The sequence below is a fragment of the Pipistrellus kuhlii genome, unplaced genomic scaffold, assembly GCF_014108245.1.
Source record: "Pipistrellus kuhlii isolate mPipKuh1 unplaced genomic scaffold, mPipKuh1.p scaffold_m20_p_1, whole genome shotgun sequence".
Classification (NCBI taxonomy): domain Eukaryota; kingdom Metazoa; phylum Chordata; class Mammalia; order Chiroptera; family Vespertilionidae; genus Pipistrellus; species Pipistrellus kuhlii.
Genome location: NW_023425404.1, coordinates 78,076,959 through 78,097,360, shown reverse-complemented (window position 1 = coordinate 78,097,360; position 20,402 = coordinate 78,076,959). Strand labels below are relative to the sequence as shown.

The 20,402-nt window shown below is 35.1% G+C and overlaps 1 protein-coding gene across 9 annotated transcripts in view; it reads right to left on the bottom strand.

Annotated features, from left to right (window-relative positions):
* Positions 1 to 20,402, bottom strand: part of UPF2 (UPF2 regulator of nonsense mediated mRNA decay) — a 112,153-nt gene that overhangs the window by 18,107 nt on the left and 73,644 nt on the right. For 7 of the 9 annotated variants that reach the window (XM_036452973.2, XM_036452989.2, XM_036453030.2 and 4 more), the window contains 8 exons: positions 17,968 to 18,153; positions 15,940 to 16,143; positions 14,820 to 15,095; positions 12,317 to 12,500; positions 6,298 to 6,437; positions 3,846 to 3,950; positions 3,457 to 3,555; positions 6 to 173 (listed from right to left, as the gene is read on the bottom strand). In XM_036452973.2, coding sequence (XP_036308866.1) covers positions 6 to 173; positions 3,457 to 3,555; positions 3,846 to 3,950; positions 6,298 to 6,437; positions 12,317 to 12,500; positions 14,820 to 15,095; positions 15,940 to 16,143; positions 17,968 to 18,153 — 1,362 coding nt within the window. Of the gene's footprint in view, positions 1 to 5; positions 174 to 3,456; positions 3,556 to 3,845; positions 3,951 to 6,270; positions 6,438 to 12,316; positions 12,501 to 14,819; positions 15,096 to 15,939; positions 16,144 to 17,967; positions 18,154 to 20,402 lie in introns of those variants that run through there. The other 2 variants (XM_036453020.2, XR_006742410.1) reach the window with 2 other exon arrangements.

The window sequence follows — 20,402 nt, the reverse complement described above, 5'->3', positions numbered from 1 at the left end:
CTTACCTGTTGTTTATTGCCTTTTCTAGTTAACATGACAAATGGCATTGTATCTGCAGATTCTGTCTCTCCTTCTCCACCACCAAGTGGGGGTCCTTTCCTCAGCTGACTTTTGAGATGCAAGGGAATAGCAACATCAAGTTGGTGCACTTTAACAGATTCGCCACTTCGTTGCTGAAAGACAGAAATGAAAAAATATGAATACTCCAAGGCACACTGATATATGTGAATATAACTGCAAACAATTCATTCAGTGTTACATTTTTTCAAACACAATCATTAGAGTCTGAGTAATCTTTGTGCAGATGAAACCACTGGCCCCCAAACCCTTATTAACCCGTAAAGAACTGTGACTTGGCTCCAGGTTATCACTCCAGCCCCTCCATGCCAAACACACAATGTTGTTGCTTCTACTAAATTTCCCTGTTCCTGTAATGTACTGTGTCTTTTCGGTCATAATCATAGCACACATCTTCCCTCATAATTTTCGTATGTCATAACTGCCTGTTTATCTGTGAGTCTCTCCCCAAGACTGGTGGGTTTCATCACTGTATATGCTCTCACAATCACTCCATTTATGTTTCTCTTGATCTCCAGACATCTCCATGATTTATGTTTCTATGATCTCCAGACATTTCCATAGGCTTCTCAAACTTACCATGGCCAAGTGGAATGCCTGCTCACTCTGCCCTTGTTGACTGTCAGAGAGACTAGCAAGTGGCCCAAGCTAAAAAAATTGAATATCATCCTTGACTCATTCCCTACACCACTATCCAATCAAGCACCAAATAAATCTAGCTCAAATCTAGACTTCTCTCCAGGTGCCCACACACTATCAAACAGATGACCACCATGTCACACACCACAACAGTCTCTCTGAGCAGTTTCCCTGCTTTTAGTTTGTCGAAGGCACCACTCCAAAGGTGTCCCATTCAATAATCTATTCTCATGCTCTGCTACTCTTCCACAGATTGACGATGTTCCATTAATACTGACCTTCTGGTTCTTTTCTGCTTCAGGAACTTCAACAAATCATTCCCCTATTTCCCCTACATGACTCCATTTTATCTGTCTTTTCTAAAAGTCATGATCTCAGCCCTAGCCGGTTTGGCTCGGTAGATAGAGCGTCAGCCTGTACTGAAGGGTCTCAGACTCGATCCCCATAAATAAGCAGGTAGCTGATCAATGATTCTCTCTCATCATTGATGCTTCTATCTCTCCCTCTCCCTTCCTCTCTGAAATCAATAGAAATACATTTTAAAAAAAAAGAAAATATCCTATAAATACCCAATAAAATTATTTTAAAAATTAGAAGTCATGATCTCAGAGATGCCTTCCCTGATTATCTTATCTAAAGAAGGCCCTTTCCCTTATTTTCTATGAAAACACTGTTCTTTTAATTCTTGAATATTTATCACAATTTGAAAGTATGTGTTTGTTTAGTTGTTAAATAGCTGCCTTCCCCATAAAACTACATTCTAAGAGTAGAAAGCAGGTCTGGTTTTTGTTTTTGTTTTTGTTTTTACGTACTACTTTATAGTAAACCTGTTGCTCCACAGTTAAGCACATGGTAGGTACTCAATAAATACTTGCTAGACAAATGAATAAGTGCCTTCTGACTAATGTAAGATAGTTTCTTTATAAAGAAAATTGTTTTACTATCTTATCACATGGAGTATCCTATATAATAAAGAAGAAATATGCAAATTAACCCTCACAAGATGACTGTCTACGACCAGGCTTGCAGGGGCATTAGTGAGAGATGACCAAACAACTAAACAAGCAGACTGCATGGGGTGACCACGCCAGCAGGGGGGGTTAGTGAGGGGTGACCAAATGACTGAACAAGCAGGCTTCGTGGGGTGATCAGGCCAGTGTGGGAGCTGTGAGGGGCGACCAGGCCGGCGGGAGGGGGGAGGGGTGGGGGGCAATTAGGGGTGACCAAGACAGCAGAAGGGGCAGTCGGAGGCAATCAGGCCAGCATGGGGAGCAGTAAGAGGCAATCAGGCAAGTGGGGGTGGGGCAGTTAGGGGCAATAAGGCCAGAAGGGGGGGGGGGGGCAGTTGAGGGAGACCAGGCTGGCAGGGGTGGGGGGGCAGCTAGGGGCGATTGGCAATTAGGCTGGCGGGGCGGGGAGAAAGCAGTAGGAGCAACCAGGCAGGCAAGGAGAGTGCAGTTGGGGTGACCTGGCCGGCAGGAGTGGGGGGGCAGTTAGGGGCAACCAGGCAGGCAGGCAGGTGAGCGGTTGGGAGCCAGCAGGCCTGGATTGTGAGAGGGATGTCTGACTGCCGGTTTAGGCCTGATCCCTGGGATCGAGTCTAAACTGGCAGTTGGATATCCTCCAAGGGGTCCCAAATTGGAGAGGGTGCAGGCTAGGGTGAGGGGTACCCCCCCCACACACACACCTGTGCACAAATTTCATGCATAAGGCCTCTAGCAGACTATAATGATTATTTTATTTGATTTGTGCTCCTAAGTGATGTAAGATTTATTTACTAAATTAAGAGTTTTCTAGATACATGAACAAATTGGCCTACTATACCTTTAGTAGTAATTTGTACATTATCATAGCCTTCAGCCTTAGTAGCAGCAATGTATGTAAAATCCATTATTTTTTCTCTAAAGGATTATTCCCCCACAAGTATACAGACTCTGCTATTATTTTCCTAGTATCTTTAATCTCAATAATAATCCACCTCTTTTAACTCTGGCCTTCTTTAGCTACCTCCCCATTTCTTTTCCCTTTCTAGTAAAAACTCCTTAAGAGTTAGCTACATCTGTTAGCCATCATTTTCACCTCATCCCTTCTCATTTTCTATTAAACCCACCCCAAGTAGCTTTCATCCCACCATTCCAACAAAGGTACTCTTTTCAAGTCATCAAAGTGTTTAACAACAACTATTATGTATAGGGCTCAAGTATACAATCTATGAGATTTCAACTCTATAGGAAAACATAATTACTCTAAATTACTGGCGTGACAGAGCTTTTTCTAAAATCCAGTGTTTTAATGTCATGAATACATTAAATAATTAACAATTCTTTAAACATCAAATAACTAATATTCCTCTAAATATTTGTTATTCAAATTATATATCAAATTTAGGAATTTACAAAATTAAATTTCCCTAAATACTTATCTTCTGCGAAGTATGACTCCTAACCAAACTGCAAGTAAAGGGTCTTAGAGATGATTCAGAAAGAAAAGGTGAAAGTTACTATAATGAAATTACTCTATTCCAGGTCTTGTATTTACTACATTTATTCCCACACTATCTTAAAGAAAGGTACAAATCAGGACATGAAATCCAAGCACTGGCAGCTGCAAATTATACAAATAAGGAAAATGCTACAGAGGCAAATATTTACATAGTAGAGACCTTCCTATTAACCAGAACTGAATGTGCTGCAATGTTTTGTATTGAGAGATATTGTGAACTAGAACAACATTTCATACCTGAAGATTTTCTAACATCATTTTATCCAGAGCTTGAATGAAGTCCTCATCTTCTATACAAGGTACATGCTTAAGTCCACCTCCTTTGATCATTACCTCCTTATTAAAACAAAACAAAAATAAGAAATCAGACCAGAAATTGTAACATTAATGTTTTGTATAACAGAAACTTTGGTATTTGATAACTTAACTTGTTTAACCTACTTAAGGAATGAGTAAGTAAAATATATAACATTATTAAATATTAAAAGAACTTGTTAAAAAAAAGTATTTAGGAAAACAAACTGAAAATAAACACTGAAAGAAATAGTTTTCAATAATTATAATAAAACTGAAATACTATGAAAATGTTGCACAATTTCAAGAAGCAAATTTTCAGCCATACATACAGTATTTTCTTCATCAGTTTCATTCTCCTTATTTGAATCTGTAAGATAATCTGTATTCTCTTCCTCATCTTCCTCTCCTTCCTCCTCATCATTATCAGAACCCTCCTGAAATTTAACATTAGATGATTAATTACAGGTAATTACATTTTACATACCTTAAAATGATTTTAAAATGTCTGTATAATTGTTTATTATTCCCAAATGTAGGGCAAAGTCAGCGGGCAACAGTTACTACATACCAGCAGCTGAAATCCCATTTCACTATCTTTCACTAATCTAATAACACAAAGATCCTTTGTAGAATCCCTTCCATGAATTCCACAAAGAATGGGTTTCCTGAACCTTGTGTATTTTTCTCCTCCCTAACTAACTTAAGAGCCTGAATTTGTCATAATTGGTTTTTAATATCCATCCAATTCTGCAAAGCAATAATTCATTTTAACATCATTACCAATTGAAAGCAGTGACTCAATTTTATAAAGCACTACACTGTATAAAAGCATCTCAGTTTGGAAGGTGTTCTCACATACTACATTTTGTTTTTGTTTTACCCAATTCTAAAGAAGGAAGGATAAGCTTTACTGTCCCCATTTTTATACATGAAAAACCCAAGGTTCAGAAAAGTTTAAATAACACTTCTAAGTTATCATACTCTCCTAAATGATTTAAGCACTCAAGGAACACACACACAAACACAAACACACACACACACACACACACACACACACAAATACACCTTAATATTAACCTTAATAATTATAAACTTATATTTATACTTGTTTTAGTATATGAGAAAGTGCTAATTCCAAGGTTTAAATTTTATTTTCATTATTTTTTATTCTTATGTATCCTTCTTTTTATTTTTTAACTTTCTAATTTAAGTATACATAATAGAGACAGGATACTTAATGAACCCTTAGTTACGCATTTCACAACTGAACAACTATTAGCTCATAATCAGTTTCTAGTTTCTTCCATACCCCTAACATTCCCCAGTATACCTCCAGATCATGAAGCAAATCTCAGACATTCTATTATTTTAGCTGAAACTTTTAAAACTTAAGCAGGTTTAGAAGTAAAAAGGAAAGAATTAAAACTATTAGCTTAATCTATATAAAAAAATGATATTTTGGTAAGTCCAAATAGAAGATCAATTTCATATGGTTTAGCTTAATAGAGTCATAAAAACAACAGGGCATGTTATCACAGTGCATGATGAATTTCAGATTTCTATACTATTATATCTGAGAGAAAAAAAGCTAAGTTCATTAATATGTAGTCAATAATTTTTTTTTCATAAAACCCACAGATTAAAAGTTCATATTCAAAAGTAAGATTAAGAAACACAGAACAAACAACATTTTTCTTCAAATTGCTTACTAAATAAAAATCCTAACCATAATAATACATGTCCATAGATTACAACACCAAGAATGAACCCTAATGTAAACTATAGACTTTGGGTGATAATGATGTGTCAATGTAGAATTTGTACATTTTAGGTTCATCAATGTGCCGATGTACCACTCTAGTGAAGACTGAAGAGGTTGTACATGTCTGGGATACTGCATGGAGTACACAGGAAGTCTCCTTACCTACCCCTCAATTTTGCTATAAATCTAAAACTACTCTAAAAAGTTAGTCTTAATAAAAACAGCCCTGCTGGTGTGGCTCAGTAGTTGAGCACTGACCTATGAATTAGAAGATCATGGTTCGATTCTTGGTCAGGCCACATGCCTGGGTTGTGGGCTTGATGCTCAGTGTGGCAGTTGTTCAATGATTCTCTCATCATTGATGTTTCTCTCTCTCTCTCTCTCTCTCTCTCTCTCTCTCTCTCTCTCCCCCTTCCTCTATGATAAATAATAATAAAAAACAATCCTATGATCAGTATTTACTTCTTAAAAAAACCTTAATGAATCCAGAGATTTTATTTCAGAGATACTATTAATTATATCCTATAGAATAAAGAGATAATATGCAAATTAACCCTCACACGATGGTTGCCTACAACCAGGCCAACAGGGGGGTTAGTGAGGGACGACCAAACGACTGACCAGCAGACTGAGTGGGGCGACCAGGCTGGCGGGGGGATGGGGCAGTTTGAGAGGGGGCGCAGTTAGGAGCAACCAGGCCAGCAGGGAGGAAGCAGAGGGAGGCAGTGAGAGGTGATCAGGCCGGCAAGGGCGGGGCGAGGAAGGGGGAAGCAAGCAGTTAGGGGCAACCAGGCAGGCAAGCAGGCGAGCATTTGTGAGCCAGTGGTCCTGGATTGGAGAGGGTGAAGGCTGGGCTGAGGGGAAACCCCTCTCCACCATGCATGAATTTCATGCACCAGGCCTCTAGTTTACTATCATACAACTGAGGGGTAAATTTTATTTTATAAAGGAAATTTTGCTCATATAGTCAAAATACTCTAGTACAAATGTACCTATTTGCTATAAATTAAAGTCATCACCTCTTCTTCTGGTTCATTTACTTCACTTTCATTTCCAGATTGTTCTTCTGTTTCAGCTCCTCCTTCTTCTTCTTCTTCATCCTCTTCAAGATTTTCTCCTTCTGTCATAGAATCTTTTGAGTCTTTGTCATTTACTAGGCCTTGCAGTGAGAGGAAAGTAGAAAAATACATTTTAAAAAGATAAAGGCAAGTTTTCAATACCACTTCATTTAAAAGTATGTATTAAGAAAATTCAATAGCCATTTTTTTTTTCAAAACAACAGAAAAATAGAAACAGAATTTAAAACTATTTTGATAAACATTTAAAAAATTAAACAGAACTTCCTTTCAGTTGATATATTTCTTAGTCACTAACAAAAAAGATAAAAACACACATATTTTCCCCTTCTCTAGAGTTTCAAACTGTTTATCTTAGTCTCAAAAAGTAGCAGCACATAAGATGCCACCTCAGCCATATAAAATGTACCTCGATTCCACTTATTTTTTCAGTTCCACATTTTAATAAGTATTTCAAGGATCTCTAAAAACTCAGATATAAAATTGTAACTTTAAAGGAGAAATCACATTTGACTATATATTTGAATGCCTGCAAATTAAGACTAAGGAAAGGCAAAACAATATGGTGACACACCTAACAGCTGTGTCACCACAGAACTTAGTTTTTTTGTTCAGTAATAGCATTCTCCTCCTGAGGGAACTCCCTGGCCTGAATTTGCTTCTACCTCCCCATGTTCATCCACATTCACTATCTACTCAATTCCTCTTATCATCTGAATACCAAACTACCTCTCTACTTCCAAGAGGCACATAATACGGCTTCATCGGATCTCTTTCCCATGTTTTCTCCCACGCCTTCTGCTATAGTGAGGTCAGATTCTTGTCATTAAAAAGCACACTACCTTGCAATCTTGCTCATCAATACTCTTCTCAAAATAAAATCCAATACTTTCCCCCCTACTTGCTTTTACAGCACTTGGAGAGTTTATCAGAACACTTTACATTTAAGAAAATATGTATGTGTAATATATATTTTTTTAATTTCAGAAGTGTTACATTAGATTAGAAGGCCCTTAAAAACAAAGAACTTCTTATATATGTATATTCAAAACTTATCAGAGGCCATATATTGATAATACACAGTAGGTGTTTAGTAAATAGTTGTTTACTCACAGAATCTTAGCCAATTAGTACAGAAAGAATTATATGATTTAACCCTTCCATTTTGTGAGGAATACGGAAGCCCAGAGAGTTTTAATAACCCAACCAATAAAAGTAAAAAAAATCACCGAAACCGGTTTGGGTCAGTGGTAGAGCGTTGTTCTGCAGACTGAAAGGTCCCGGGTTCAATTCCGGTCAAGGGCTTGTACCTTGGTTGCGGGCACATCCCCGGTAGGGGGTGTGCAAGAGGCAGCTGATCGATGACTCTCTCTCATCGATGTTTATAACTCTCTCTATCCCTCTCCCTTCCTCTCTGTAAAAAATCAATAAAATATATATTTTAAAAAAAAAAAAGTAAAAAAAAAAAATCACTCCAATGTCCAAAGTCTAAGCAATTAATTAAACACTGACAATGTCCGGCCATTGTGGCTCAGTAGTTGAGCATGGACCTATGAACCACAAAGTCATTGTTCAATACTCCATCAGGGCACATGCTCAATTGCTGGGTCAATCCCCAGTAGGGTCTGTGCAGGAGACAGCCAATTAATGATTCTCTCTCATCATTGATATTTCTATCTCTCACTCCCTCTCCCTTCCTTTCTGAAATCAATTTAAAAAATATTTAAAAAAACCAGAAAAATATGGAAGTACAGTGTGATTAAAGTAGATACATTCAAGTTTGGAAATTTTTTAAAAATTTTGAGAAGATGGATGAAGCTCAATAAGATCTACTTTACATGGAAAATAATACTGAGATTTAAATTCCATTTAACTTAAATATTTTCCACCTACTACTTATTAGTTTTCATAGAAAGAAATAGACTTTATATGTAAATTTTATTTGTTTTTCGGGACATGAAGAAGCAAAATATTGGAAAAGTTATCAGGGACAAAAGTTATCAGGGCTGTATAAATCTAAGCATTCTCAATAAAAATATCACAGTGGTGATAAACTCATATGCCATCACATGCTTGTTATGTCCATTTAAAATGTGTCATGGGAAGAACTATATTGTATAGTAAGTCTTTGTTTTGATATGGACACTTCTAATTTGTAAGGAAAATACATACTATTTAATAACATTTTTATTTTCATTGCAATTTAGTTTCAAAAACAATTTATAAGTATTATATTCTGCATTTGCTAAACTATATAACGATCCAGTTGCTGAACCATAAGTCACTACAATCTAAACAATGCAGATTAAAATGTATGTGTAAAAAACAGAGATAACAAAATGCAAACTCTAGACAGTAAAATATTTAAATGTGTGTCAGAATTAAGTGTACTTGGAGATAGAAAACAAATACTGTCCTCTTAAATTTGAGCTGCTTGGTGCCTCCATTTTCATGCTCATAGCAGAGATGGTAATAAACTACAGTACTACCTTTTAGATTGTATTTTAATTTACACTTCTCTGTTTACTAAACATGCTGAGCATTTCCTCCATATACTTAACATGTCAGAAAGAGCAGAGTTGACTTGATTGCTTCATCTAGTGTTTTGATTTGGGCTTTACTTAAACTCTTATGTCAAAAATCAGAAACATTACCTTCCTATCATTCTGACAATCAGGCAGTACTCAATAAAAACACCAACTCTTCCCTGCTCTTCCTTATTTGATTATGTCCTGCTCATTTTTCTTTTGGGGTATTCTATTTTATTACCAATTTATCTGTGTTCTTTATGTAAGTGCTAACAACCTAGCAAGAAAACTATTTTCATATCAATTTTTTATTATATACCAGTGGCCTGGTGCATGGATTTGTTCACATTGAAAGGAAGCAGGGCCACACTCCTTCCTCTGTTTCCAGGGTGTCTCATCAGAACTGTGGCTTCCAAGTCACTGCAGCTCAGCAGCTCCTTTGTTGAGCATCTGCTCCCTGTTGATCAGTGTGTGTCATATGTACCAGCTGGTTGGGTGGTTGGACACTTAGCCTTTTATATATACAGATAGATGTTTTAAAAACCTAAATCTATACGTATACTTTCTTCTATCATTTTAAATTTGATAAAATTAGCCTTGAAAATATTTGATAATCTGATCTATTTTTAACTTTGAAAAAATAAATATTTAACTCTTTAATCCACCTAGAATTTGGCGATATAAGATGTGGTTCTCTATCAATTTTCCTCTCAAATGCTCACCTATTGCCCTTAACCTATCTTTAACATTCCTGGCTCACCATAAATTATTGTTCTGTATTTAACTGAAAAAATTCTGGGCCTTTTATCTATCCTACTTATTTTATTTCTAATTTGTGAAATACACTCTTTAAATTTATAATATAATTTATTCTTATGGCTTCTTTCCTTTTTTTACTTTTGTTTTCTTTTTTGTTTCATTTATTATAATACTAGTGAGAACTTCCAAATCAGAATTAAACAATATTGCTTATTACCATCTTAATTTTGTTCTTAAATTTAAAGAGAATGTTCTTGCCAATAATTCTGTCTATACTAAGAAATCAAATTGCACTAGAAAATTCCTCAAGCGTATTATTCATAGTGGTGCAAAATTTGAAATAATCTAAGTGTCAACAGGAATTAAACAAATTCTGGTAACTTATATGAAGAAATATAGTCAGTTTTTAAAAAATATAATAAAGATTTAGAGAAATACTTTTTGTAAGGGAGAAATTTCATAATGTATTATGTGAAGAGAAATTCACTTATAAAACTGTATAAACATGAGGGAAAAATTTAAAGAATAAAAGAAAATATATCAAAATGTTAATACATAATTATCCTTAAGAATGGAATATCAGTGATTTTTGACTTTTTGGTATTTTTCAAAATTTCTGCCATGAACATATAGTACCTTTAATAATATTAAAAATTATTTAAAACTAACATTAAGCATAATTATAAGAGAAATTTTAGTGTTTGTCCATTAACTTTTATGCTAGAATTTTGTTGCTATAAAACTGAGATAATGAATTTGCTAAGTGCTTGAACAAAAAAAAAACTAGCAAAGACACTTGATACTGTATTATCTTCTGGATTTAATCAACAGGAAATAGATTTAATGTAGATTTATCCATGCAGCTTTTCTTCCTGATACTTAGACTGTTTAAAACAGAATTAAATTGGGACAACTCCATAGCATAATTTCCAGTTACAACCATCTTCAGAGTTTCACTTGCAAATGTTGATCTATTTTTCCCGTTCCATATATAAAAAGACTCCTCAGGATAGTCTGAAGTTTTTTAATTTAAGCTTCAGTCAATAAAAGATAAAGCACATTGCTCTCTTTACTGCTACCAAACTAGCGTCAAACTAGTATTCCTCCATGCCCACTATACAGAGCATCATTCATAAAGGTCTTTGAGAAACAAGACTAAGACTCAATTATTTCAAAGCATAAAATGTAAATGAAATAAATAAACAGATAAATAAGCACTTTGCTTAAAATGATAATTTTATACAACTAGAAGTCTAAAAAGGAAAAGAAAGTAGGTAATTTGGAACAAAGTATAAAAAGATGCATATATGTCTTTATGGGTTGAGTAGTAAGAAAAGTTAATAGTTGCATAATCAGAAGCACCTTTAAAATTAATGCTCAAATAGATAATAGCAATCATATTCTCCAAAAGAGGATTTATCTATGGAAAAAGAAACCCTACTAATATGCTGGATGTAATATAAAAAAAATAGTTTTAGAAGGGGAAAAGTACCAAATGCTTTCACTATGAAAAGTAGTTCTTCAGATATGCAATGTAGTAAATTTATACAATTAATATAATTGGTGAAGATAAGATCTCTTAATGAAAGACTTACAGGTCCCATGTGCTAGCAGGAAATAAAATACTAGCTTAACAGCCTCAAAATATATGTCACTTTAAAATGACTAAAATGAAACCTGCTAACAACTATCTGCAAATAAATCAGAGTAGTAAGGTTACATATTCCAGTTATTTCCACAAAGTTAGTTAGCTCTTACAGTCCCTCGTGAGAGTTATTCAAGAGCTAACTCCTACTCACCCAGTGTGGGTCAGTAGGTAAGCATCGACCCCTGAATCCAGAGGTCCTCAGTTCTATTCCTGGTCAGAGCACATGCCCACTTGGGGGCATGCAGGAGGCAGCCAACTGAGTTTCTCATTGATATTTCTATCACTCTCCCATCCTCTCTCTTTAAAATCAATATATATATATATATATATATATATATATATATATATATATATATATATACACGTGTGTGTGTGTGTGTGTGTGTGCGCGCGCGCGCGTGTGTGTGTGTGTATATATACACACACACATATATACACACACACACACACATATATATGTTTTGTTTTTTTTAAAGAGCGACATCTTCTTCCACAACAATCTCAAAAGGACACAGAGAAAGCAAATAGACCAATTCTCCTGTAGCACATTTCTCACATTTTCTCTAGTCCTTAGAAATAGACAACTCTCCCAGTGAATAAGGTCTGAAATTATGTAGTGTAGGGTAGTTCCAAACTTCTAACAGGTATTCCCCTTCTATAGTTTCTAGCCTACAATGTCTTAAGAAATAACAGTGTTACAATTACGTACTATATTGTAAGAGGTGCTCTAATTAAAAGTAGATTTTATATTAGCAACCAAAAATTCTAAAATTAAGAGAGGCCAACAGAATTGTATTTATTCATCACTATCATTGGCTTCAATTCTTACATAAGTATTTACCTCAAATTTGGTATTACTTAATGAAATAAAAAAAAATGTCACCCAAATGTCTTACCTAATATTATGTAACACTCAATATAAAAATGGAAAGTATACAAAGGTAAACTCTGGTAGTATTATAAAGCAAATTCTAAAAACAATCTGCCAAATATCACCTTCATTGTCTCTCTGTAATTAATTGCTTACCTAGTTTTATTAAGAATTCTCGCTCCAAGTCTTGTACCTGCCTGATGGATTCTTCCAGAGAATTACAAAGTTTGATCTTTGGTCTTAGCAGTTCTAGTGTATCACTGATCATGTAATCTATGTCAATAGGAAATGGATGATCTTTTGTCCAAACCTCCAAACTTTTCTTCCACCAAACATAACGCTGATGACAAACAAAAGATAAATTTAGCTATAAAATATTAATAACAAAAATGTTTTAAATAATAACCTGTAACATTACATCACCTAACTATAACAACTAAGTTAACAAGACACCTACCATTTTCATTAATGGCCGACAACAATGATTCTAATTCCAATTATTTCCCTCCATCTACAGTTTCTAAGCCATTTGGTGCCTTGAATCTAAATATTGTTTTATTATAATTGTCATAATCTTTTTAAAGACAAGGAAAAATTGTGAATAAAATACCAAATGAACTTTCAGATAATGAAACAAGTCAGAAACTCCACTCCCAAACTGGGTTTAAATGTTAAAGTTTACAAAAATAACCAGATTCAAAAATATAGTTTTGATAAATGTTCATCATTTTCCCTAAAATACCTGCTTTGATTTTTAAAATGTCAATTCAAGTATCTACATATATGGGTGTTTTAAATATAAAAATTAATCAACAATCATTTATTGAACACCTACTGTGTATATGGCACTGTTGCGATATTTTCCCTCTTCTCCTACCCTGGGTCCCTCATTCTGTTTCAATAAGTTAACAGTAATTGAAGCACACAACCCGAAAATTTACAGATGTATAAAAAGGTAATCCTCTGGGTCAGTGGTCAGCAAACTCATTAGTCAACAGAGCCAAATATCAACAGTACAACAGAGCCAAATATCAACTTCTTTTGAGAGCCAAGTTTTTTAAACTTAAATTTCTTCTAACTCCACTTCTTCAAAAAAGATTCGCCCAGGCCGTGGTATTTGTGGAAGAGCCACATTCAAGGGGCGAAAGAGTCGCATGTGGCTTGCGAAATGCAGTTTACCAACCACAGTTCTGGGTGCTTCACTCTTCTTCCCCAGTATGTTCTAGGTCCTTGCTACTCAAAATTGTAGGCTTCAATGCAGTTTGTTAGAAATGCATAACCTCAAGTCCCACCCCAGACCAATTTAATAATAATATGCATTTTAATGCTATTCCTAGGTAATGTGTATGCACATTAAAGTTTAGAAGCACTGCTATCGGTGATCCTTTCTACCTGGCCTTCCAATACATAACTATTCAATCTATAGTCTAGGCAAAACACACTGACCTCATCCCCAGGCCTCACTTCTTACTCCACCCCCTCAGGTTTAATCCTGGTGCATATTTCTGCTGCCTGTTAATCAATGTGGAAAATGCCTCTCTCTTTGTCTCTTGGACATTTTGGGATAGCTCTTTTCTCTCCACCTGGGATGTCAGATTAAATGCAAATAAGGATTCTCTTCTGAAAGAGATTCTACTTTGGATGCTGACAATTACAGCTAACACTTTGCAGCAAAACTGGATTTCAATATAGGCAGTCTCCAACCTAAGACAGTCCTTAGAGACAAAGGGAATCTGATTCTCAAATGCGCAATCCCCTTCCTCACGGGAGGATAAAGTTAATGAACTGCTCTTCTCCAAGAACATTTATCTCTCCTCCCCCCTTAACACCAGCCATTATATGGATGTATTTTTTATACCTCCAGTTTTAGTTTTAAATGTATTTTCTCCATCAATGGATGAATGAAAACAATACTAGAAATAGTGATCATATAAACTTTAATGGTACTATTGATACCTTCTTTTAATAATATCTGGACAATTCAACAGAGAATTGTTCACCCTACTCAGTATTTTATGGGAAACAGTGACTGGATTCCAAACAACCAATCTACAAAGTTAACTTTTGGAACACCTATTTTAAAGGAATAGTAGAAACATCTCCGTTTTTGTACCTGAATTCAATTTATACTATACTTGCTCTAAATCATAAGCTTACATAATTAACTAAAATTAAGATATGAAAAGCATAACTCAAGAGATTCTTCCTGTGTTAAAACATTTTTCCTAGAGTGAGTTTTTTCTTTAAAAAAAAAAAAAAGTTAATCATTTAAAAATAAAAATTTTAAATGTAAAATCAAAACACACCTGTTTTGTTTTACATCTAAAAATAAATCACAAGTTTTTAAATTCATAAGTTATTGTACCAAATATAATTCATAAATTACCATTCCAATTTTATAAAGTATAACAAAATAATTTTCAAAATTAACAGTCAATCATATAAAAGTTACAATGCAATTAGAATGTTTATATGATAAAATTCATCAACTTTTTAAAATCTCTAAAGCATCCCTGCAGAAAGAATAAATCAAATTTATTCTAATTATGGACATATCTCATATGTGATATGTGAATGCTATAATGTTTCTGCTTGAATATTTTTGTAACACAATCAATGTATTAAATGGTACCAAACTGCATTAGTTCAGCTTATATACCTGAAAATATACAAGGAAGCAATCAAGTTTTCGTTTACTGGAACCTCTGTCAAAGTACTGGCCACAAGTATCCAAAATAGTGCACACTAGTCTAATTCTGAAAAGGTGCTCAGGAGGGTCCAGTGAACTTGGAGAGCCATCAGGATTAACACCAAATGAAGTAAAAGAATAAAGAGTTCTAAAAATAACAGCTGATTCCACCATGCGGTAATTATAAAGTTCCCCTAAGAACTTGGCACTGCTGATACGTCTCTGATTAAATTTAGGTTGATTAACCTAAAAAAAAAAAAGAAAAACAAGATTTGCATTAAAGAACAGTAATGTGGTTGAAAAGAGGTAAAATTCCCTTTGTCACTTGACAGTATCAATTACTTAAGAAACACTGAACAGAGAAAAATTAATGGGATCTTTGCTTTTTTTCTAATAAGGTGGTCACTTGTGAGTATCCTTTTTCTCTCTTTAGGAAATGGGTATCTACAAAACATAAAGAAAAAAAGTTGCCCTGTTTGGTGTAGTTCAGTTGATCCCATGCACAAAAGAGTGGCAGGTTTGATTCCTGTTTGGGGCACATGTGGAAGGCAGCCAATCGATGTTATTCAAAGAATTTTTTTTAATAAAAAAAAATATGTTAACTATTAAACTTATTATTAAGCTATCATTAAGTGAATTGATTTGATAGTCTATTAAACAATTAAGATGTAATTCTCCCTTATCAGTCCCATATATCTTATTTTCTCTATAATCCTGAGTTAACAATAAGCCTACAAAAAAAAGGGATCTGCTTACAGGAAATTTTACCTAATGATTAAAATTCTTCTAATTAATAAATTTATTTTCCCAATAGTAACCCAGAAATAATAAAAATGTACTATATTCTTCCAAAATAAGCTTAACTGGACTTGAGAAAAAGAGGCAAAATAAACCCCAGGATTTGCCTGAGAGAAGCATATAAATCTAGTACAGCAGGGTTTAAGAAACCAGTAATTCTGAAGAGATTACAGTATGAGGTAACATATAGATAAAAGAAGGTCTTCAAATTATTTTTCAATAATAGAATTTAAAAGTTATTTAAATTCTTCCCAAATTCCAACTTGACAACTTTAAAGAAAGTCTGTGTTACCTCCATTCCTAATCGAATATCTTCTAAAACTCCATCCACAACATGGATTCCAACATCCTCTTGGTAGAGCACTAGTCCTGCTAAGAGGTTTGCCACACAATGAATACTATTATATTTCACATTCCAGATGTTTATCATACAACAAATAACATAATCTTTCACTTCTTGGTCCTGCCAGGGCAACTTTCGCATCTGTCTCAAAACCTAAAAAAGAGAATTTTCTTTAAATTACTAGACAAGTATATAATCCAATATACCCAACAGTATAGATATGGTATTATGATTATTCAGATTAAGAACTTCTGAAATGGGAATACTTCAGAAATCCTCTATCAGCTTTTTCACGTTAGAGATTAAACATGAGATTTTTCTAATTATTGACAAAAGGTATTCACATTTTTCCTCCATCTTTCTATAATGTCCCCATATTTCCTGAGTTTCTAGGTCTTCAATCAAGTTAACAGTATACACTCATACACTAAGATCACAGAAAGAAATTCCCAAGGGTCATCAAAAATAATGTTTCTTTTGTGCTTCATTTAATCTACATAATCTTAGACACTTCTTGTATAAATCAAAAATTTCCAATAAATAAATAAATAAACCCAAACAAATTGGTTAAAAGATCACTTAAAATGGAGATATAGCATCAAGATTGACATTACAGTGTCTGATTCCTCAGTAAAAGGGGGGATAATAAAACCACTTACTAGTTTGTTGTAAGGATTAGACAAGTTAAAACATGTGATGTAAGAAAGTGTCCTCCACATTGTAAATATCCATAAAAATCAGGTATTACAATTTCAAAGACCCTGTCAATAAGATAATTAGCAGAGCTCTACCTATCATCAAGTTCTCTCCATTTTGATTCTGAAAGACTCTAGATATTATTGGCAGATTGCAAAGTATTCCTTTCATTTCTATATCCACAATCCATCTTTTAAACACTAAATATTTTCTCATATCAGCTTCACTGGCAATTTTAATGTCATCTCAACTTCATAAGCATTCTATATTTTTCAACTTCTAGTCAATTCTAAACAGCTATCAAAAACCTTTTGTTTCCAACAACTATTTTTCCAACTCTGAAAGTTGATTTCAATTTTGAAAGCTGCACTATCATTCCTATTACCTCTTATCCCACCCATGTATTATTTCATGCCTTTTATCCTCCTCTTATATGTTCTCTATCCAGAAGTTAATTTCCATTACTTTATCTCCTAAAAAGAAAAAAGTTCTACACTGTATTGTCTCAACTTGCAGAATAAACCAAGGAAAGTTTTGCTCAACATATCTTACTTAAAAGTGAATATGTAACTACATATCTAGCAAGGTAACTACAATAATTCAATTGACAGATCAGTGGTTCTTAAACTTTCCTGGAAAGTGACTCCTGCTGAGAATCTAAAGAAAGCCACAGACATTATCTCCAGAAAAATACAGACAGCCCCAGGATTCAAAACTATGAAATTCCAGAGGGCCATGGGCTTCCTAACACCCATTCAAGGTTAAGATCCCCTGCTCTCAAGAAAAATATGTAAAGGCAAATCCATTACAGAATATGAATATATACACACAACAACAAAATTAAATTTAGAAGAATGGCCGTTTTAATTAGAGTAAGAAGGTGTTATCATAATAGAAAAATAAAACATTGTCCCATATATTATGTATCATCATACGAATTATTTCTTAGCATGATTTGGATAGTCAATCATAATGGAACTTGGGATCTAAATCCAACTTTCCTAAACTTCACTTGTGAGACTTGAAAAGCTCTGCTTTAATTTCTCCATTTACAAAATGTGAATAATGCAAAGTACTTGCATTTCTTATCTATAATTTATGAGGCACTGAAGCAATTTACAAATAAACTAATCTAGGAAAACTGAAATTTATGTCCCTGACCTAAAATTTCAGGCACTGCTTATACTATTACCATTAGGATGAAAAAGAATTTAGTTGAATATTATTTAACTACCATAAATCTCAAGTTGACCATTATTCCATGATTCCATTAAGATTTACCTTCTCAGTGGTGACCTTGGAGAGATCCTTGTACAAAAGTTTCCGGATATATTCCTGGAGAGGAGGACGTTTCTTTTTCACTGTTTTTTCGGCTGGAGGTGGGTTGCAGTAGTAATATGCATTCTCTACCATTGTGACATATCTTGCATCAAGATGCATTGCTTGTTTCTTTCTCATCATTTGTTCCTAAAATAAAAAGTCTATACTAGTCAAAATATTTCCATTCTAAGGTTACTTTATTCCTAACAAAGCTACTATTCTCAGTAATAAGATTTTAGGATAAAGGTCTAGAAAAAGAAAAAGAAAAAAACAATCAGTTGGTATTTCTAAGAGTTTGCAAGCAGACTAATTATTATACCACTGATCAATTGTTTATAACCAATTAGCTAATAACTGCTTGGTTTTAGGTCTTTCCTCAGAGAACTTCTGCTACAAATGTAATTTATAATTCTGCCAAACTACATGAACTCTAAGTATGACAAGTTTCATATATATGAGTGACTGAAATTAAGAACCAAAAATATGAATAAAGGGGTACTGGCTGTCGTCCCACATCAACTGAGAAAAAAAATTATTCTCAGAGCTTGTGCCATTCAATACTGTACCAGATAAAGCTGACATGTCTCTATAGACAAGAAAACTAAAAGCCCCCAAGGTCTTATAAACACAGATCTAGTCAATCATCATCGACTTTAGGCTTTTTGAACTTGACATTTTGGTCTGGATAATTCTTTGTTGTGGGGCAATGGGGGTTGTCCTGTGCATTGTAGAATGTTCTGTGCAATCTTCACCTCTATCCACTATATGCCTGTTGAGAACCACTGACTAATTGAAGATCTTAATAGCACCAATTCTTTTTATTTATTTTATTTTATTGATTTTGTACAGAGAGGAAGGGAGAGAGAGAGTTAGAAACACCGATGAGAGAGAGTTATCAATCAGCTGCCTCTTGCACACCCCCTACTGGGGATATGCCCGCAACCAGGGTACATGCCCTTGACCGGAATCGAACCCGGGTCCCTTCAGTCCCCAAGCCGACGCTCTATCCATTGAGCCAAACCGGTTTCGGCAATAGCACCAATTCTTAAAATAGCATCATACTAAGCACTAAGATTACTAATTTGTTCAGTCATTCAACAAACATTTTACTTAGCACTTATTATGTGCTAAGCACTATTCCAGGTGCTGGAACTTACCAGTGCATAAGACAGACATGATTCCTACCTTTGTGAAGCCTAACAGTCTGGCGTAAAAAGACAGAATGAATAATTCAACAAGAAAACTAACAATCTTTTAAATAATAATTATAATCAGTGGTATGAAGGAAAATAATACAGCATTAAGATGGAAAGTTATGAGGAAACTACTTTATACTTTAGGTAGATGGCCCCTCTAAGAAAGTGAGATCTAAGTTATGACCTGAAAGACGACAAAAGGTTGAGAAGAGCCATGGAGAGAGCATTCACAACAGAAGCAATAGCAAGATCAGAGGCTCTGAGGCAAGAGAGTTATCAATATATATGTTACTGGAACTAAAAGAAGGCCACTGAGGTGCCCACAAGAAATTGCATGAAATTAGATATGAGAGGTAGAGAGGGGCAAGTAATTACAGATTCTGCTGACATGGTAAGAACTCTGGGTTTTAAGTATGTAGAGGCAAAGGGCTGGTAAAGGACTCAGGGCTCTTTTTAAATCTAGTTTGTTGCTTGCCATTCCAGTTTTATCTGCAGCTGCTTGACTGGATGTGTCTTTCTTCTCTGCCTTAAAGACTCAGATTAGTCTCTAAAATACCACTTTTCCAGGAAACTTATTCTGACGTACCAAGACTAGATTAAGTGCCTCTTCTATCTATGCCCTGTATAGCTTTTACACCATATATTCCAACTGCCTATTTACTCCTCTGTCTGACTTAGTAGACTCCAGGAGAGCATGGACTAACTTTTCATTTTTATACCCTACTAGAGGCCCGGTGTAGGAAATTCATGTACAGGGGTGGGGTTGACACTCAGCCCAGCCTGAACCCTCTCCAATCTGGGACCCCTTGAGGGATGTCTGATTGCCTGTTTAGGCCCAAATCTGGTGGGATCAGGCCTAAACAGGCAGTCGGACATCCCTCTCACAATCCAGGCCTGCTGGCACCCCCCCTGCCTAATTGCCCCTAACGCTTCCACCTACCAGCCTGATCACTCCTAACCACTCCTTTGCTAGCCTGATTGATGCCTAACTGCTCCCCTGCCGGCCCAATTGCCCCTAACTGTCCTCCCCTGCAGGCCTGGTCCCCCCCACCCCAAATCCCCTCCCCTGCAGGCCTGGTCTCCCCCACCCCAAATGCCCTCCCTTGCAGGCCTGGTTCCTCCCAACTATCCTCCCCTGCTGGTCTGATCATCCACAACTGCCCTCCCCTGCCAGCCATCTTGTGGTGGCCATCTTTGACC